At 50.0% G+C, this 17,831-nt stretch overlaps 7 protein-coding genes across 7 annotated transcripts; 4 read left to right on the forward strand and 3 right to left on the reverse strand.

Moving 5' to 3' along the window:
- Window positions 1-619: 619 nt before the first annotated feature.
- KD926_000289 (NAD(P)-binding protein) lies at window positions 620-1,564 on the forward strand (the record flags this gene model as incomplete). Its single annotated transcript, XM_053104230.1, has 1 exon — window positions 620-1,564. One exon carries the CDS (start codon window positions 620-622, stop codon window positions 1,562-1,564), a length of 945 nt encoding a protein of 314 aa, XP_052952475.1.
- A 272-nt stretch (window positions 1,565-1,836) lies between these two features.
- KD926_000290 (UMTA methyltransferase family protein) lies at window positions 1,837-2,757 on the reverse strand (the record flags this gene model as incomplete). Its single annotated transcript, XM_053104231.1, has 1 exon — window positions 1,837-2,757. The coding sequence occupies one exon, from the start codon at window positions 2,755-2,757 to the stop codon at window positions 1,837-1,839; it is 921 nt and encodes a 306-aa protein (XP_052952476.1).
- Window positions 2,758-5,137: 2,380 nt separating this feature from the next.
- Window positions 5,138-7,999, reverse strand: KD926_000291 (acetyl-CoA synthetase-like protein; the record flags this gene model as incomplete). Its single annotated transcript, XM_053104232.1, has 1 exon — window positions 5,138-7,999. The coding sequence occupies one exon, from the start codon at window positions 7,997-7,999 to the stop codon at window positions 5,138-5,140; it is 2,862 nt and encodes a 953-aa protein (XP_052952477.1).
- A 1,275-nt stretch (window positions 8,000-9,274) lies between these two features.
- KD926_000292 (aromatic prenyltransferase) lies at window positions 9,275-10,668 on the forward strand (the record flags this gene model as incomplete). The annotated part of the gene is made up of 3 exons (XM_053104233.1): window positions 9,275-9,951; window positions 10,003-10,479; window positions 10,527-10,668. The coding sequence occupies 3 exons, from the start codon at window positions 9,275-9,277 to the stop codon at window positions 10,666-10,668; spliced, it is 1,296 nt and encodes a 431-aa protein (XP_052952478.1).
- A 968-nt stretch (window positions 10,669-11,636) lies between these two features.
- Window positions 11,637-12,590, forward strand: KD926_000293 (NAD(P)-binding protein; the record flags this gene model as incomplete). The annotated part of the gene is made up of 1 exon (XM_053104234.1): window positions 11,637-12,590. One exon carries the CDS (start codon window positions 11,637-11,639, stop codon window positions 12,588-12,590), a length of 954 nt encoding a protein of 317 aa, XP_052952479.1.
- Window positions 12,591-13,644: 1,054 nt separating this feature from the next.
- Window positions 13,645-15,372, forward strand: KD926_000294 (aminotransferase-like domain-containing protein; the record flags this gene model as incomplete). Its single annotated transcript, XM_053104236.1, has 7 exons — window positions 13,645-13,726; window positions 13,786-13,839; window positions 13,902-14,047; window positions 14,100-14,310; window positions 14,374-14,569; window positions 14,636-14,884; window positions 14,949-15,372. The coding sequence occupies 7 exons, from the start codon at window positions 13,645-13,647 to the stop codon at window positions 15,370-15,372; spliced, it is 1,362 nt and encodes a 453-aa protein (XP_052952480.1).
- A 510-nt stretch (window positions 15,373-15,882) lies between these two features.
- Window positions 15,883-17,250, reverse strand: KD926_000295 (S-adenosyl-L-methionine-dependent methyltransferase; the record flags this gene model as incomplete). The annotated part of the gene is made up of 4 exons (XM_053104237.1): window positions 15,883-15,931; window positions 15,996-16,415; window positions 16,482-16,613; window positions 17,066-17,250. 4 exons carry the CDS (start codon window positions 17,248-17,250, stop codon window positions 15,883-15,885), a joined length of 786 nt encoding a protein of 261 aa, XP_052952481.1.
- Between the last annotated feature and the right edge of the window lie 581 nt (window positions 17,251-17,831).

Here is a 17,831-nt window from a genome sequence, read left to right on the forward strand (position 1 = left end):
TGAAATTGCATAAATATCGGCTTCTTTATCGTGTAGTTAGAAAGAATCAAGACCTTCATTCATTTGAATATGATCATATAACTCAGTTGAATAATCACTTCTTCGGTAGACCCACATTTCTGCCACATCTCAGAAGGATGCGGCCCACGTGATGCCGCTGCGTCAACGCTCATGCAGGGGGCCAATCAGCGAGCGGTCGCTGCCAAGACTAGATTGTTTGCCTTTCTGGGTTTAGCGTTGTTGGTCTAGCCGCGATAGGGAAGGCGCCGGACAGTCGCCTCGAAGATCCGACAACAATTCTCCATCTTTTCCTAGAGTGTACACAGGCCAGCTAGTCTTTTTAATAAACTCAAGTGGACTATTTCCCAGGGACTCCCATGCGATAGTCTTATGTCCGGTAGTCATGGCCAAAACTCCTGAATATTCTCCGTTTGCCACTCACTCTTGTACATTTCTCCGCTCTCGAGCGTTATCTCCGATCAGTGGTGATTTAGCCTGTTCCACCATCAAATATTTAAAGAACTCATAAGACTCGTGAAGATGGAAGTATCACTCCACTCTGAACAAGCGAAAGCAATAATATCCTATTCTTCGTCTTTTAACCTCCAATCTAATCATAATGCCATCCTTCAACCATTTGACCGACATTCCAGACCTCAGCGGAAAGGTCTGCTTGGTAACAGGCGCCAACTCCGGGCTGGGAGAAGCAACAGTGGCCGCATTAGCCGCGCACCGTCCAGCAAAAATCTACCTCGCTGCTCGCAGTCGCTCAAAGGCTGAAGATGCACTGGAGCGTATCCGGTCTACATCACCCGAGGCTTCGAAGACCGACATCTCTATTCTAGATCTGGATCTAGCATCGTTCGACTCTGTCAAAGCGGCCGCAACCCGCGTCAACAACGAAGTTGATCGCCTAGATGTTCTTCAACTGAATGGTGGCATCGCCATGCTTCCACACGACACCACCAAGGATGGATTTGAGCTTCAATTCGGCACAAACTACCTGGGCCACGCCCTGCTCACGCAGCTGTTGATGCCGACTCTCTTAGCTACGGCTCGACTCCCGGGTGCTGACGTAAGGGTCGTGTCGGTGTCCTCCGTGGGACACAAGACTTTTGCCAGCAAAGAGGGGTTACATTTCGACCAGCTTCAAAGCCCTATGGAGTCTCACAGTGGCGCCGGTCTATATGCCCAAGCCATGCTAGCCAAAATTCTCTTCGGCCGTGAGCTGGCCCGCCGGTACCCTCAAATCACATCCTCTTCCTTGCACCCGGGCACCGTCAAGTCTAATGTCTGGGGCGGTGCGAAGAATACCAATATCTTTGTGAAGCTTCTCTTCGCCGTGGTTGTTCCTCTGACTGGGGTTTCGAATGAGGAAGGAGCCAAGACGCAGCTGTGGTGCAGCTTCAGCCAGGATGTGGAGAATGGGGCGTATTACGAGCCCGTTGGAAAGGCGGGGCAAGATAGTCCGCTCTCGCGGGATTCTGAATTGGCTGAGAAACTATGGAACTGGACGGACAAAACGTTAAAGGCGCATGGTGCACCAGGATGGCCGTCATCCTAGGTCTTGGCTTGGATTTATCTCTCCTATCTTTCATCATGTGTCCCCTGTCGTGTTCTGCTGCGTCATTGTTTTAGGAGGCGGTGTTTTGTTTTTAGGGTTACTTAATTTTATCTTCACTTTCGTTTCCATCCAATGGTTAATCCATCGTTGTGTACCTATAATCGCGCTTTAATATCTCGTTATCTAGCCCCTGGCAAAATACCTCTCCGTCTATCATAATCGAAACTCCGTTGCACTAAAAGCAGTCTTCTGTCCAAAATACCAAATAAGACTCATAATGACTCTAATGGTCGTCTATTCGGCCACCCCTCATTGTCTGGCGAAGTAGACGGCTTTCGAGCCACAACCACAAGCCGAGGAATGGATAGAGCAACTCCCTGTACACTCTCCCCATAAGCCCTTTGAACAACCTCATAGAACCGTCGCGCTGGCCCCACCCGGCTCATCTGTGCCACCTTGCCTGCGAACTCCTCCATAGTCATCAAAGTCAGATCATTGAAAGCGCGCGCCAGCTCCGGAGGCTCGCCATAGTATTCGATCTGCGGATCTTCAAACCCGCAGTACCTCAACATGCGCGGCAGATCCAGAGCCCAATTATGTCGGCCATTTGCATACAACGTTGTCCGAATCTCTTCTAACGCGGGCGCCATCAGGGATTCGTCGATCTTCCTCAAGTTCATATGCATACAGTCCAGCTCATCCCACTGCAAATACCCGCCCGGCTTCACCAGTGCTAGGAGGTTTCGGATCGCCGGCAGAGGATCAACTCCCGATAGGACCAGCACAAGGAGTCGCACATGAACGAGATCATACTTGCCCCGTAGATCAGGTGGCACGGGGCTGAACAGGTTCCAGGATCGAAGCCGAACATTGGCGGGCAGCCATGGTGGCTGCGGCGCTTGCGTCATGTCGATGTCTATCCCGTCTATTCGCGCGGAGGGCACCTCGCGTGCAACATGAATCGGCCAAAGAGCGGTTCCGGTCGCCACGTCGGCGATGACAGGATTGGATTTCGGGATCTTTACCTTCGGGTGCATGTGGTATCCTATGCTTTCGTGCCATAGGTAGTGTTGTAGGTTTAGGCGGCCGGCTGCGTGGTGGTTGTTTTGCAGTGTGTAGCCGAGGCCGTCGGTGGATGAGAAGATCGAGGAGCTGGATGGGGTTGGTGGGGCTTCGTGGATTATTTCGTTCATGGTGATATTGTATCTTTGGTTTTTTCAACTAGAGGTTCGATGGAGTAGGGTATATGCTAGGACTTGGGTCGGTTTTTGTGGGGGTATTCGGGTTCATTTTATAGTCAGTAAATTGATCCTGTTTCTTGGTTAGATGCCTTGATTTGGTAGTGATTGTTCTTGTAATAATGTTCGTCAACCATGTCCCGATTTGAATCTAACCTCACCTGTCTCTGCTCGTCTACATCCATATTGCCAAGTTCAAGATAGGTCTGTTGCCTTTTTTGCAGTGCCTATTGAGCTGTTAATCCCTAGCTCTAGCTACGATCCCTGCATTGAGTTGCTTTGACCCCAAATCTATAAAAAGAATGATAATCCAAGTCATATTCTGATTCCGTAGGTCAGTTGAGGCCATGTATTGAGCCATACCCAGACATACTTTATAATTTTAGCCGTGTGCAAGATCTTTCTTCGCAAGGTCTATTCTTGTGGGTTCAGATGGCAGTTCTGCCTGCTTTTGACCTTCCCATGCAATCCCCTCCAGATGGCCACCGTCAATAGAAGATCACGAGCTCTGAGCCGGTATGGAAGGGCTCTTCTCTAACTCAACGGCCTTTCTCTTAGCCTCCTTTGTAGCTCTCTGTCGGTCTCCTTCGCTGACTAGTTCCATCAGATATGTGATGAAGCAGCTTATCGCAAGCATAACTCCGACACCGATCATCTGAACCTTAGTTCTAGTATTCTCGGCCTCCCAGGTAAGCAATGTGAAGGCATCAAGCGCCGCTAGAATAATCCAGGTGCCTGTGTTGAAAAGTCAGTTCTTCTGTGAAGACTTCAACTGTATTGGGTGGGGAGACGTACTCCTCGATAACCATGAAATTCCTGGGCGAAAGGGGCGCGTCACGAGAACGCACCAAAATGCGAAAGATGCATAGACAAAGGCTAAGCAGAGATGTACATTAGCAAGATGATTTGACGACACTGGATGGCACAGAAAATCGCCCACCACTTTGCAGTTTTTGGTCGACGGAGATTATGCCATTCGACATTTTTCCACTAGACAGGACTTATGCCCACACAACAAGCTATCTAAAAAGTCGCGAGTATTCTGCTGTTTTCCAAGTGTGAAGTGCGTAATGGTGGGCAGCAGGTTTGTAGAATGTGCCGTGCAATTTCTCTCGGAGAAATCGTCGTGTTGCGCAAGCGCCCCGAAAATGAGACATGAGGGACTAGGCAACGATCTAGTGAGCTTAGCGTAAGCGAGGCCAAAACGGCCCCCACGAGGCAAAAATTGCCCATAACCATGGTACTGGGGGGTGCAACAAACGGAGTCAGGCATTGTCTCTGCCACGTTGATAAATTCCGGGGCCATCTGTTAGTTGCTTCAGTGAGCAACAGCTAATGGCACCGGCGCCTTATCTATCAGGCATTAACAATAGCTAGTACTGAGCTAACCATATTCAGCCTAGTGTCTTCTGCCGAAATTGGATTGTTTTGTTTGCAATGTTTGTCCTGTTTGTCTTGTTTGTCTGGTACTTTGCCCGCAGCTACCCGATTTGGAAACTCTTGCTCTCGCTCCTCTTTCTTTTTGACTTCTTTTCAGCATCTTCAAGCTCTTTCATCTCCTTCACGATGACGAGATTATTATCGGCACTCTATACTAAAGTCAATTTGGTTCAAATGAAACAACAAATTGCCTGCATTTATCACGTCCTCCAAGGCAACCACCCGAGCAATTATATACATTGACGACAAGAGAGATTTCACAGCTCTTCATCACTTCGAGGATATTAACCATCAATACTGTGCAGTACATAACTCAATAACAGGACCAAGCTGCACTACATTGTTTATGCTGACCGTTAGTGATACGAATCTATGAGATTACGTGATCTAGCGGCTTGGCTCGCACACTCGAACCCCTGAGGAACTTACCCCTTTATCTATTATAGAAGAAGAGATTAATCGTCATGCAAGAGAATTAAGAGCCCTATCATTCAAAAGGCATTCGCTCCTTAGTAGGCTACGTGCGTGTAGCCGATACAGTGTCATTCTGCCCTCCTTCCCCTGTGCATTTCATAACAATTAGAACTAGTTTGAAGCGACAGTGATGAACAATGTGCTAGTCCGAAGTTCCCTCCAACGCGTCCGCGACCTCCTACCCGATCACCGGGAGAAACCTAAGTCCGGGAGTAGATCTCTAGGAAGGGTCCTCGACCGGGATGGGGTAGTCGGGTGAAGCACGGTCGATCTCTAAAGACGCGTCTTCGCGTGGATTTTTCGTTCAGTGTGAGGAAAACACGAGAGAAAAATTACCACCAAAGTGAATTCTGCTGTAAATGATGAAGTGGCTAACATCAGATACAGGGCCTCTAAAAAAACATACAACGGCTCGCATTCCTTATACCCCCCGTTCCTTAAGTACGGCCCTCAACGTGTTCGCAAAATTGGCTACGTATTCCGGGTTCAACATAGTATAATGAGCCCCTTGGACATCATGAAAGCGAACATCCTCTCGCACAAAGTCCTTCCACGCCGCCAGCCGACTCTCGACCCAGTCCTTACGGTCTTTTGCCACATGACTTAAGGGGTCGGCAACAAAAACATCCATAGAGTGCACACTGCCTTCAGGCTCGTAGTCAACGGCCATGCCCTGCATGTTTGAGGCTAGGCCGACCCATAGGAGGTAGTATTCCTCCGGCAGGCCCAGCTCATCCCAGCGGGCTGCGTCACAGTGCTGACGGAGATAGCGGATCGCGTCCAATCGACGATTCTCCCGCTCGAAGGCGCAAAGAGCAGGCTTATGTGTATACGCCGTGGCCTCGTCCATCAGCCCGACGAAATAGAAGAGATGGATAACGCACTCGTCCCACAGGAGTTCGCGCATACGGAATTTAATATGCGGTGGCAAGTTCCAGCTACCGCAATAGCGCACCTCATCACCATCCCGCTCCAGCAATTTGGTAACTTCGAACGCTACCATGCCCCCGAATGAGTAGCCAGCAATCGCGTAGGGCCCTTGCGGTTGACGCTTTTTAATAGCCGAGCGATACGTCTCAAACACTTCATTCAGTGACTTGAAAGGGGTCTCTCCTTCTGTGGCGTTGAAGCCCTTGGCTCGGAAGGCATACACGGGGCGGTCGGTTATGTGGTGGGCTAGCGTGACGAACACAAGTACTTCACCAACACCCGGATGAACCAGCCAGAGCGGCGTCTTATGACCGAACGGCTGAAGGGTGACGACTGGATCATACTCGTGAGGTGCCTGCCCGGTAGTAACGGCAATGCGACCAGCGAGACCTTTGACGGTGGGGTGGTTGAGCACATCTGTCAGACGTAATGCTGGGCAAAGACCGAGCTTTCGGTTTATGCGCTGCATGATGGCCACCAGGTCCATGGAAGTCGCCCCCGTGGCAAGTACAGAGTCGTTCACCCCGAAGTCATCGTCTGTAGATACCTCCAGCTGGTCTCGAACAATATCAAGAATAACGGCTTCCTTCGTCGTCTCAACCTCACCGCGCGTTTGCTGGCGATAGCGTTTGATCGCTGCATCATTACGCGCTTGCTGTTTGCTGAATTGACCGCTCTCGAGGGCTGCTTGCAGCTTTGTGCGGGATAGCTTGCCCAATGTACTCTTAGGCATGTCCTGGAGACCCAACGGTACTACCTGAGGCCGCGAATGAGTGTGTAAACTGGCCACCCGGACGATACTGCTATGGGTCTCAAATCTCGACTGATCATCGTCTTCGTCAAAGGACGGCAAGTATAATACCACCAAGGCCTCAGTATCCATGGTGGCATCACGGGTGCTAAAGGAACAGAAATAGCTCGGCGTGGCGCCTGGAATCTCAGCCTGCTCTAGTGCTGAGTCCAGCTCGTGAGGCAGGTATTTGACACCGTTGATATTTATCATTTCTTTCGTGCGGCCGTCTAGATGCAAATTGCCCTTGGAGTCAATATAGGCAAGATCGCCTGTCCGGAACCAGCCGTCAGTAGTGAAGGCCTCGGCTGTAGCCGTCTCATTTTTGTGATACCCCTCGAAAATAGCTTCACCCGTCACCTCCAGGCTGCCTCGCTCCCCGGACTCGGCTTCTTCCCCTGACCCATCGAGACGGGTAATCCGCATTCGAACCCCAGGCATTGGCTGACCCAGAGACGCGAACTCATAATGATCCCCACGGTCACCGCTGGGACAGCGAGAGTTGAATATGCAACCGGCGCAAGTCTCTGTCATGCCAAAGGAAGGGTGGAAAACATCCTCGGGAACTCCGTATGGTTTAAGAAGCTCTTGAAGCGCCACGCAAACCTGGATAACATTTGCCTCGCCTCCTGTGTCTAGATACAGTGTCTCGAGATTCAGGTCTGCGTCTATTCCTTCAGTTCTTCCAGCAGCAAGCTGCCGCCGCAGCTTGGAAAAGAGGAAGTTAGGTGCAAATGTGCGCGATACGCGATGCCGGCTGAGGATATTCAGCCACTGGACGGGATCGACCAGTACGTCGGCAGCAGAAACCTGAATTTGCGAAATACCAGACACAATGGCGAAAAGGTGACAATGAACCAAGTTTGCGACATGATCCATGTGCACCCATGATAGAAATGGGCTTTGAGGATACCGTAGCTTCGCCACTGCTGACTTTCCCCGGAAGGCCACTAGTAGCTGCCGATGGGTAAGCGGCACCGCTTTAGCCTGACCACTGCTGCCGGACGTGAGCATCAGAGCCGCGGTATCAGACGAAGACGGCTGCAACGCGGAGAAGGCGGCAGTGACTGGATCTTTAACCAGGTCTTCTATGGTGAAGCACTCAATACGCCTGTCTCCGCTTTGCTCTGCGAATGGAGCCTTTAGAGTTTCCCGTGTGAGACAGTTCGGTGCACCAAGCGTGTTGTAAAGATGAATGAGATGCTTTTTTCTGTCTCCCGCATTTGGGCTGAACATTCCAGGCCCAGTAATAACAGGAATTGCTCCCGTCAAGAGAACAGACCAGTACCAGACGATGCTGTCGAGGTTGGTCTCAAAGTGCAGTAGCACTGTGACTCCGGACGCGGAGATCCCGCGCTGTCGTAGCCGACAGGCATTGTCCTCGGCTTGGTTTAGCAAATCTTTGTAAGAAAGATGCTGCGCCGATGATGGGTCATTGAAGTCGTTGAGCGGATAGGTCACAATGCCCTCCGCGTTGCGTTTTGCTTCATAACGCAAGGCATCCGCAATATTATCATAAGGACCTTTGAGAGAGGCATCGCCGTTCGAGCTGGATGGAAACATAGTGATGAGGAAAGGAAGTGTTTAGGAGTTGTGAGTGTGATCATCTGTCGAAGTACGGCTACACATCATTCAACCCAGGAGACTCTACCCTCCTTTTCTAACAGTCGCACAGTCCACATCTTACACCCAAGCATTGGAAAAGGGGCTTCAAGGCAGGTGAGGCTGGACCCGAACGAGCTTCACTGGCATACGAGATGGGCTTGCAACATACAGCCTGCATTTTCTCTTCAGCTCAGCCGCTTTGTACGCCATGTGTCATTGATTGCACGTCGTGTAAGTTCGGTAGGGAGACGGGATCCAGGAGTCCTTCCGATGCTGAAACTGCTGCTGTGCAACAAAGAACCTTAGGGCAATAGGCCAACGAGCCAATGGGCCGATGGGCCTAGAAGCTGGGGGTTGCTACGGATAGTTGGCATTCTCGCGTAATACTATGTCGAGAACAGCTGAGGCATCGCACGAAGGGCTTTTCAGCCACCCACAAGTCTCATGATAAAGCGACTTTGATCGCTGATTGATTGCATGCATTCGAGTCGCTAGACCGATAATCAACCCGGCTAGCAAAATCTGACAAGGTTGACGGAGGAATGTGACCACGCTCACATTAAAACATGCATATACGAGTGCCATCATCCAAAACAAAATGCATACGTATGCCCTGACTCGGGACGATTGCGCTACAATACCCGTGATCGAATCCTCCCTATCCCTTCATTTTGTGGCAAGAGACGAATGGAGTTGGTTGAATTGGTGGCAGTAACAGTTGCTGCATAACAGTCAGCCCTTCTACGATGGGACGCAGCCCAGGGCTGAAGGTCTCGGAGGATTAGAGACACGATGTCTCGTAGGTTTAGGTTTCAGAAAGAAGTGGGAAAGACCCTCTGTTTGATACGACACGGACCAGTTCTGATGTCAAGAATTGCTCCTGCAGACAAATGTGCTGCTTACCTGTCGGCCCTTGCAATATGCGATGCATCCAAGGATTCAATGTGGGTGTCCTCCAGACATCAGAATGATGACGTCTCGTAACGCTAGGTTCAGTTTGAGAAGAGTATGACCAATTCTCTCTTTGCTTTGATACCACGGAGGCCTGATGCCAGGATTGCTCACACAAACGTCTTCCTACTATTGGTATCTCCTGCAAAAGCCGTGGAGGGTCTTGAGAGGGCTTTCGTACTGGCACAACATTCTATATAAGGCGCGGCCGCGGTAAATAGGATTTCTTATCACAGCATCTCCAGCTTCAGTGCCATTGACAAAATCACCCCTATGCCCATCATGCAGGCCAAAACCTTGCCGTCAGAAAACGGACTTCATAATGCAAAGGAGAGCCAGTCTGTTGAATACTGGACGCAATATGTTCGGTCTATCATGGCTCCCTTGTTCCAGGCGGCCGGATCTTACTCCCCAATTGATCAGGAGAGCCATCTTAAATTTATGGACGAATTCGTTGCACCCAACTTAGGGCCCTTGCCTACGGAGCCGCATGCTCCGTATACACCACCAGCATCCCTCGTCGGATCTCCCTTCGATCCCAGCATCAACATGGCCTCATCGGGGAAAGCGAAGATCCGCTGCGACTTCGACATTGTGAGACCAGCGCAGCGAGCGGGACCCGATCCATTTGCCGAACATGCCTCACGGGAAACTGCGCTCCACATCGCCTCGAAAACAGGGAGCGACACAAAGTGGATGGAGGGCCTTATGGCAGCTCTCTTACTCTCACCGGAGGAAACCGAGTTTGCTGTGGCGAACGTGCCTCCCAATATCGCCGTGCCACCCCTGTCGATAGGATTTGACTTCGATGGCAGCCAGCGTACAATGAAATGTTACATCCCCTCTCTTCGCAAGTCCATTGCCACTGGGCGACCAGCAAAGGATCTCTTTTTTGAGGCGCTGAGACGCCTGGAGCCCATGGGTGCGCGTTTGGCGCCAGGTCTGGATATCTTGGAAGAGTATGATAAATGTATGTAGCTTTTAGCAGCAAGCTGATATACTATCTCTAGTTACCTGGCGACGACCCCGAGTGACGTCCAGTTCATGTTATTGGGATTTGATTGCCTGGACCCAGTTACCCACCCAGAAGCCCGAGTGAAGTGCTATCTTCATACGCTCAGCAATGCCTTTGCTGTGGTCCGGGATGTGATGACGCTGGGTGGTCGTTTGGACGACGAGACGGCGCGAGCCCGTGTCGAGACCCTTAAGTCAATCTGGTCTATCCTGCGAAACGAACCTGATGATGCGCCGATGGATGAAAGCTGGTGTAAGCCCGATCGCGTCGACTCGACTGGCTACTCAGGTTTGCTTTTCACTGTTGAGATTACTCCCGGTGAAATACTCCCCGACACGAAAGTCTACATCCCTGTGTTCCAGTACGCGGAGACAAACAAAGCGGTTGAGCTCAACGTGGAGCTCATGCTGCAGAAGCTGGGAAACGATTGGGGTCTTACCGGTAGATACCGCGAGACATTGCGAAACCTCTTGTAAGCACCCTGGATTTATCTCGTTATGCGTGCTAATGACGATGCAGTGGAGCTGAGGAGTACGGACAGACCTATGCCTCGTTCACTTATAACAAAGCCAAAGGAGTATGCACCACCTCGTATTTTGCAAAGTCCATCGACCAGGTAGACAGGAGGCTGGCAGGGGATTTTGGGATTCGTCTGCATTAGGATGGAAATGATCCTCCCTTCGCGCATTCAGGTAGTGGATCATGACGCAGCCTAGGGATGGGCGGCCCTGGCACTCGATGTAATTTGCTCAAAGTTGAACGATTCATCCAGTCCAAATTTAACACAATGTTCCTTTCTACTCAGCCACAGGACTATCTAACTCGTAATACCTGGCTAGGTCTGCGGGTCTCTTATCTCAGCCCGGTCAGTGGATGTTGACAGCGCACTGGCCTTTGAAGTGCGTTGTACAGGGTGTTGAATCATGAAGATGACACAGATTTGGTCACACGAAAAGGGCTTGTGCTACTGCGCTATGGAGGCGAGGCTATATTTTCCTTTCTCACAAAGCCAAGGAAACACAACCAGGAATGCGTTTTTTGTTTACATGAGATGGATGAGAGATTAAGAAGGCTGAAGTAGGAATTGGTGACAGATGCTGCAGGCCTGAGCTGAGCGTGACATAATCATTCGCAATTATCGGTGATTTAACATGGCTGAAGGCGAATCACTATAGTCAGGATCAAGTGAATGCGCCTCTACCTCGCCGTTTCACACCTTGGTCTTCACTAGGTTTGGTGGTAGTAGAATGGCACATCCTTGTGCTTATGGGGTCATTCTATTGGACCTTATGACTTCTTTGTTTCCTGCTAGCGTTAGCTCGGGACACTCCGCTAACTACCCTTCAATCTCCTATTGCCTTCCCTTTCGTGCCTCGGACAGGCACTACACGGACTTTCTGGATCTTTCTTACAGCCCGGGATAGGCTTGACGTTTCGCATATCAAACCAAGCTTGATATTCCTTGACCATTTTCACATTCTTCCGAAATTACTTAAAATGAGGCATCTACGCCCGGTTCTTCGGTTTTCTCAATTGTCTTATTCCCCGCGAGCTGCATTGAATATACCGGCATCTTCCCACTTTCCGAGTTCCCAGCACAGAAAATTCCATCGCTCAGCCAGCCTCACCATGAAAGCCGCCCAAGTGACTAGCTGGGGTACAGCACCGCAATGTCGCACAGTCTCGGACCTCCTGCCCCCTTCGCCTACGCAGGTGCAGCTCAGCGTGCTGGCCGTAGGCGTCCCGCGCGTTGTACAGATTCGCGCCACGGGGAAACACCCCAGTGTCTTCGATTCCCCCTTACCCTTCGATCCTAGCATCGATGGAGTCGGACGTGACGATGAGACCGGTGACCTCTACTTCATTCACCCACTCGCCGCCCCTCTGCTAGCCGAGCGTGCCAATGTCGAGCGCCACAACCTCGTGAAGCTCGCTCCGAACGCGGACCCAGTCGGCGTGGCGGCTCTGGCCAACCCCATGTCCAGTAGTTGGATTGCGCTTCGCCGGCGTGCTATTGGTGGATGCTTGGGTCGCACAGTGCTTATTCTTGGTGCCACCAGTGCTAGCGGACGTGCCGCCGCCCTCGTGGCCCGATTCTTAGGAGCTGCTCGTATTATCGGCCTCTCTCGTCGCGAGGACACTCTGGCCACCGTAGAGGGTCTTGATGAGCGCGTGGTTTTACGCGAATCATTTGTTTTACCCTCTAGGGTCGGGCCGGTTCACATTATCCTCGACTATATCGGCGGGTCCGCTGCGGCAAATGTGCTGCAGAGTGCCGAGGTGGTACCGGGAGAAAACCTGCAGTACATTCAGGTTGGCGGACTAGCAAGCGACGATACTCATATGCTGCAGCTTGTACCGCCGTACTTGATCAATGTCAAGCCGATTTGTATTATGGGCTCGGGACTCGGCAGTGTGCGCCTCCAGGACCTCAAAGACGAGATGCCAGACATGGTGGGCGCTATGATGCAGATGCAACCCCCGTTTGAAGTGGAGACGGCCTCTTTGAGTCGTCTCCAGTCGGTTTGGGGCTCGGCTAACGCTTCCAAGAGGCTGGTTGTCGTCCCGACTGCCCGGGAATGATTCATCGCGTCATACGTTGGTTGGGATTACTACATCTTGGCGGTGATATAGTCTTACAAGACTATCTACGGAGAAACCTGTTGGGATTTCGTACATTTTACCTAATTTGCTTTATGTAATTGAAAAACATTTACTTGGTAGAACAGTCTCATCTTTCCCTGCTTATTCAAGTTCAATCTAGTCTGGCACTTTCTCAACCAATGCTTCGATTTCCTAGTTCGCCCAGCGCGGTAGCCGCAAAAAGCGATACTGTCCAAAATCACGCCATCAGCGAAATTTCCCTGTATTCTATGATTATGGTATCACCGCTCCAATCGTCAATATCTCTCATCTCTGTCGGTTCAATGAGAATCTATCCCATCCCAACTCTCGCCAAAAGACCTCGTGTCTCCATGCCTGTCATTCAGTTTGCTGCGAGCCTACCGTCTCCTAAGAAGCACAATCGCTCCGATATGAGACCGTCCACTCTGCCTCACCTAGAAATTCCCTCATTATGGAACAGAGATCTAGGCTCGCTAAGCTTGAAAAGACGAAGATGACTCTGCCAGATTACCCGGATTTCAATTCCGGCTGACACAACATGGCCATTTCTCTTGATTGTTTCGGACTTACGTGGGGATACGAACAGTGAGTCTCGGTGGTCTCGGTGCGCCCTGTCTTTCAGCATTGTCGCCGCCGGAATTCTGACATGCCATTGCACGAACGGCGACATTCGGTGGCTGGGACATGTTGTTAGGCAGACCATGATTCCAGGGCTCAAACATATTCCCATCCCTGTAGCCTACTCTAGATACTGCAATTTTTCCGAGGAGACCTCCTTGCTCAGATGTGGAACAGGATCGAGCCTGGGTTAGAAAGGATTCAAACGAGGAAAGCTTCCAAAATGAGAGCCCCACTAGATAGCCAGGGGCATACCAAACCACCCGACTACAGTGGGCAGTCGATTTGCATATACAGAGTCGAAATCCAGACCAAGCCCTCAAATCCATAGATTTACAATCACGCTAAGGATCTGAATCTTCAATATTGCTACGGGTAACTGCATACAGCAGTCATGGGCTCAATTGCTATCAACACGACGGTTGATCCGACGACATTATTTTCGAAACGGGTGCAACAGTATGAGCCTGGAGCGAGTTTGTCCACCTTTTCCGCTTTGATTCTTTCTCAAGCGGTGATGTTGATCTTGTGTCAGTTCGCAGTCTTTTGCCTCTTGAGGCATTGCCGGGAATGATTTCCTTGGTCGCTGGTATGGCTTACCTCTTCTTTACTGTTTAATTAAGCAGAAAGTTGGCTTATGATGCAAAATAGGAAAGCCCAATCCAGAGACTTTTCCGTTTGCTGAGATCTCGATATTGCTCAAGGGCTCTGATGGGCACCGAATCGTGCTTGAAGAAGACCAATTGAGTGAGGCGTTACAATATGGCCTTCCTGGAGGCAACCCTGAGTTAATCATGGTTCTTTCTGCCCCGTGAGTATGTCTGGTAGCTAGACTGACATGATTTTTAGTGGTTTGAGGAGCTTCAGCGGCGAGTTCACGGTATCAGAGACCACCAAGGCTGGGCATGCTGCATTGGCAATGGCAGCCAGGAGCTCATTCATCGCGCTTTCCAGGTCTTCACGGATTTTGGAGATCCTGTACTCATTGAAACGTATATCTGCACTATTCTCCCGCCATCGTTCCCGATCATGGCTGATTACTTCACAGGCCAGCGTATCCGTGCGTCAGGCCTACGCAGCCGTTGATTTCCCTGGTTCATTCTTCACTAACGACCTCCTAGAGGAGTAGCTGGCTTCTTACGAGCCGATGGACACCAACTTAGTGAGGTTCAGTCGGACGCAAAGGGGCTCAATCCAGTTGACCTCGAACGTGTCCTGTCTGCGTGGCCTGGGAAACGCCGTCCACGCGTGCTATATACCGTTCCAACTGGGTCAAACCCTACGGGCCAGTCTTGCTCTGAGATTCGCAAGGCTCAGATGTGAGTTACCCTCTATTTCAAATTTCCTAGTGAGCTTTTACTGATATTTGAGGCACGTCCTGGTAGTCTACGACTCGCGAAACAATTCAACTTCATGATTTTTGAAGACGACGCATACGGGTTCCTCAATTTCGACCAGCCCTCGTATAGAGCCCGCAGCTATCTCGCCTTGGAAAATGAAATCAATGGTGAAACAGGCCGCGTGCTACGATTCGATTCGCTTAGCAAGATTGTAAGCTCCGGGATGCGTCTGGGAATCTTAACTGGGCCTTTGCCTGCCGTGCAGAAAGTCATTCGAATTACGGAAAATATCAAGTGTGTTTAACTTCCCCCAAAGAAATGAGACCTAGTTTGGATATTGAGTTAACAACCCGCATAGCCTCCAGCCCTCCTCAACCACCCAAATGCTCGCTCTAACTCTCTTCAACCATTGGGGTCACGCAGGATTCCTCCAGCACTGCGAGCGCGCAGCAAACTTCTACCGCCAGCGGCGCAATGTGTTCGCAGCCGCTGCCGAAAAATATCTCCACGGCCGTGCTACCTGGGAGACTCCTTCCGCCGGAATGTTTTTCTGGTTAACGTTGTTGCTTCCCCCGGGACAGGATAGTTTCGAAATTCTTAGCCGGCAGGGTAAAGAGAATGGAATTCTAGCTATTCCAGGGGTGGCCTTTCTGCCCAATCAGCGTAGCAGCTGTCAATTGAGGGTGAGTTATAGTTTATTGCCGGAGGAGAAGATGTTCGAGGCTTGTCAGCGAATTGCCAAGTTGGTGGATAATGCGTGGCGATTTGAGATACTGATGTGATCTTTGTCGGCTGGGCTAAGTTGGCTTCAGGTTTGGTTTGGAACGGAAGTTTTTATTTGCAAATATTCAAATCATTAGTCTAATCTGATATCATTTATCTGTCTGTTATACTGCTTTCCATGTATGTACCTCACTGGAAATCAACCAGCACGAGCGGTCTATTTCTGCTTCTTTAATAATTGGTGCATACGGACTTCCTCTTACGCGCCCTCAAATATTCCTAATAGATCATTCAAATCAGATTGAGACTATCACTCAAATACGCAGATCATTGAATTGTTTCAGAGCTGCAGTGACCGAAATGGGAAAAGCACAGAGCAGGCAAGCGTATAGACCGGATGACGATGTTAAAATTTCTGTTGTCAAAACAACCAGCTAACGCAGGGATCTACTGCATACTCCAACATCCCATGATAACGCAAGACAATTTCCCTTCCTCAATTTATTTTGCTCTACCTTCCTTTTCTCTGTCTGTCTGCCTGTGTCTCATAACCCTCGAGTGGCGATAACCTAGATCTGATCTGTCTCAGGTAGTGGTTTCTGTCCGTAAACGACATACCTAGACCAGTGAGGATCAGCCATGATCTCTTTGAATCACATATCCGGAACGTCAAATTACTTACACCGGCCAATAGGCATGCACATTTGGATCCTGCAACTCAGCGCGCACATCCACCAACAAGGAATCGACGTCTTTCTGGCGCCACCCCAGCACCTTCGTAAGCAACATACTCGTAAACTCATGCAGTCTGTCCAGAACGTTGTACAGATTCCACAGTCCCTTCAGCTTCTCGTTCTCGTCTTCACTCCATGGATTTATTGGCCACTTGTATACGACCGTCTCCACATTCGTGAAACCCGCAGACCGCATCCATTTGGCATATCGCGTTGGATTGTCGGCTGGTCGGTCCATTTTGATAGAAGCTTCCACGAGCAACTGGCCCCATTGAGATAGGGCGCTGTTAGCGGCGAGAGTTCCATCGTCACAACGGAGTGGGTTGCAGAGTTCTTGCATTTCCAGCCAGCCGCCGGGGAGGAGAAACCTAGTGCAAAATTATTTGAACCCAGTCTGATGATAGGGAATTTGTGGGTGCGAACTAGATACGTACTTCCAACTTTGCTCGAAGAACCACTGTTCATTCAGTGTTCGATGCTGCTGACGACAGTGGATGAAGTCAAATTGTTGCTCGTATGCCCAGGTTTTGTTGGCATCTTCGGCTTCCAATACGATGTTTCGGGGACTGGAATTTCGGTTTTTGGATCAGTACTAAGACAGTAATCTCATATTCAACCAAATGGGGAATGTATCTTTGCCTTTTCTCCTTGTTTTGCGTCAAATTGCTGGCTACGATGGAAGTGGTCGGATTTCTGTGCGCTGCGTTGGGCGATAGTCAGCTTCAAGGCATTTGGACAATAGGATATGCTCGTACCAAAATCCAGTGCCCAGGTTCCATCCCCTGTGGCGACGTGTAAAACACTTTTCGGTTTCTCTGGGATTGGCGAGCAGAATAGTTCTCCTTCAAGTGTGAGGTGGAACAGCAGGTGCTGTAGATCTATCGTCACCGGTCAGGCAGGTGTGGAGTGAAATCGAGGGCGAGCGCAGTACCAAGTCGATCTATCTTGCTCTAACGATCTCAACTGTTAGCATTTTTCTCTTATAATAGTATCTGAGAAAAGCAGGATTTCCATATACCTCAACGTCTGGTCATGATAAATAGCTTCCTCAGTGGTCAATGTCACTTTCTCCAGTATTCCATGGGAAGTCGCACCTCCATCGTCGACTGTAAGATGTACGTTCTCATTTTCTCGGAGATATGTCAGAACCGATGATCTCACATCCATAGTCAAAGCCTCGCTGCGTGATGTTAACAAATACATGGCTTTCACGGGCACTGCGGTCGATTCATCCCCCCCATTTCCATTGGCCCAGGAAGACATACGGCATGATATGACTGCTCGTCTGTATATTGAGGTCTGTATGTGTGGAGGACACTGAGAACCAACTTAGGTAAAGGAAGTGCCAAAAATTTCTCAAATGTCTGAGAGTTAGCAATGACGGATGCTTACTATCGTTGGGGGGTTAGGGAGAAGTGACTCCCTTTTAATATGTCTGCTTGTGTCACACGCACTCGGCCCTTGTGTCTCCCTTAGCACACCCTTTTTCGGAGTACTGTAATCAACAATTTTTGCTGATTTACTTTGTTCTCCGATATCCAACTTCATTTCGGGCACTTGATAGACCATCACTACAGAAGAGGTAATCTAAGAGAGTTTTAGACCCAATCGTCTTCTTCTCTATATTGCCCCCGGTTTCAAGTTCACGAGGACACGAAGACGCGTTGTTTCCCCCTTAGAATGAATCTCGAGGATCAGCACAAGAGATAGTTTTTATGTTTTCCTCTATAGAACTTTGTTGCGATCACCTACTCTATAATTCAGCCCTGCTATATCTATCTGAT

The sequence above is a fragment of the Aspergillus affinis genome (genome assembly GCF_023601865.1).
Source record: "Aspergillus affinis strain CMG 70 chromosome Unknown NODE_107_length_126409_cov_88_547494, whole genome shotgun sequence".
NCBI lineage: Eukaryota > Fungi > Ascomycota > Eurotiomycetes > Eurotiales > Aspergillaceae > Aspergillus > Aspergillus affinis.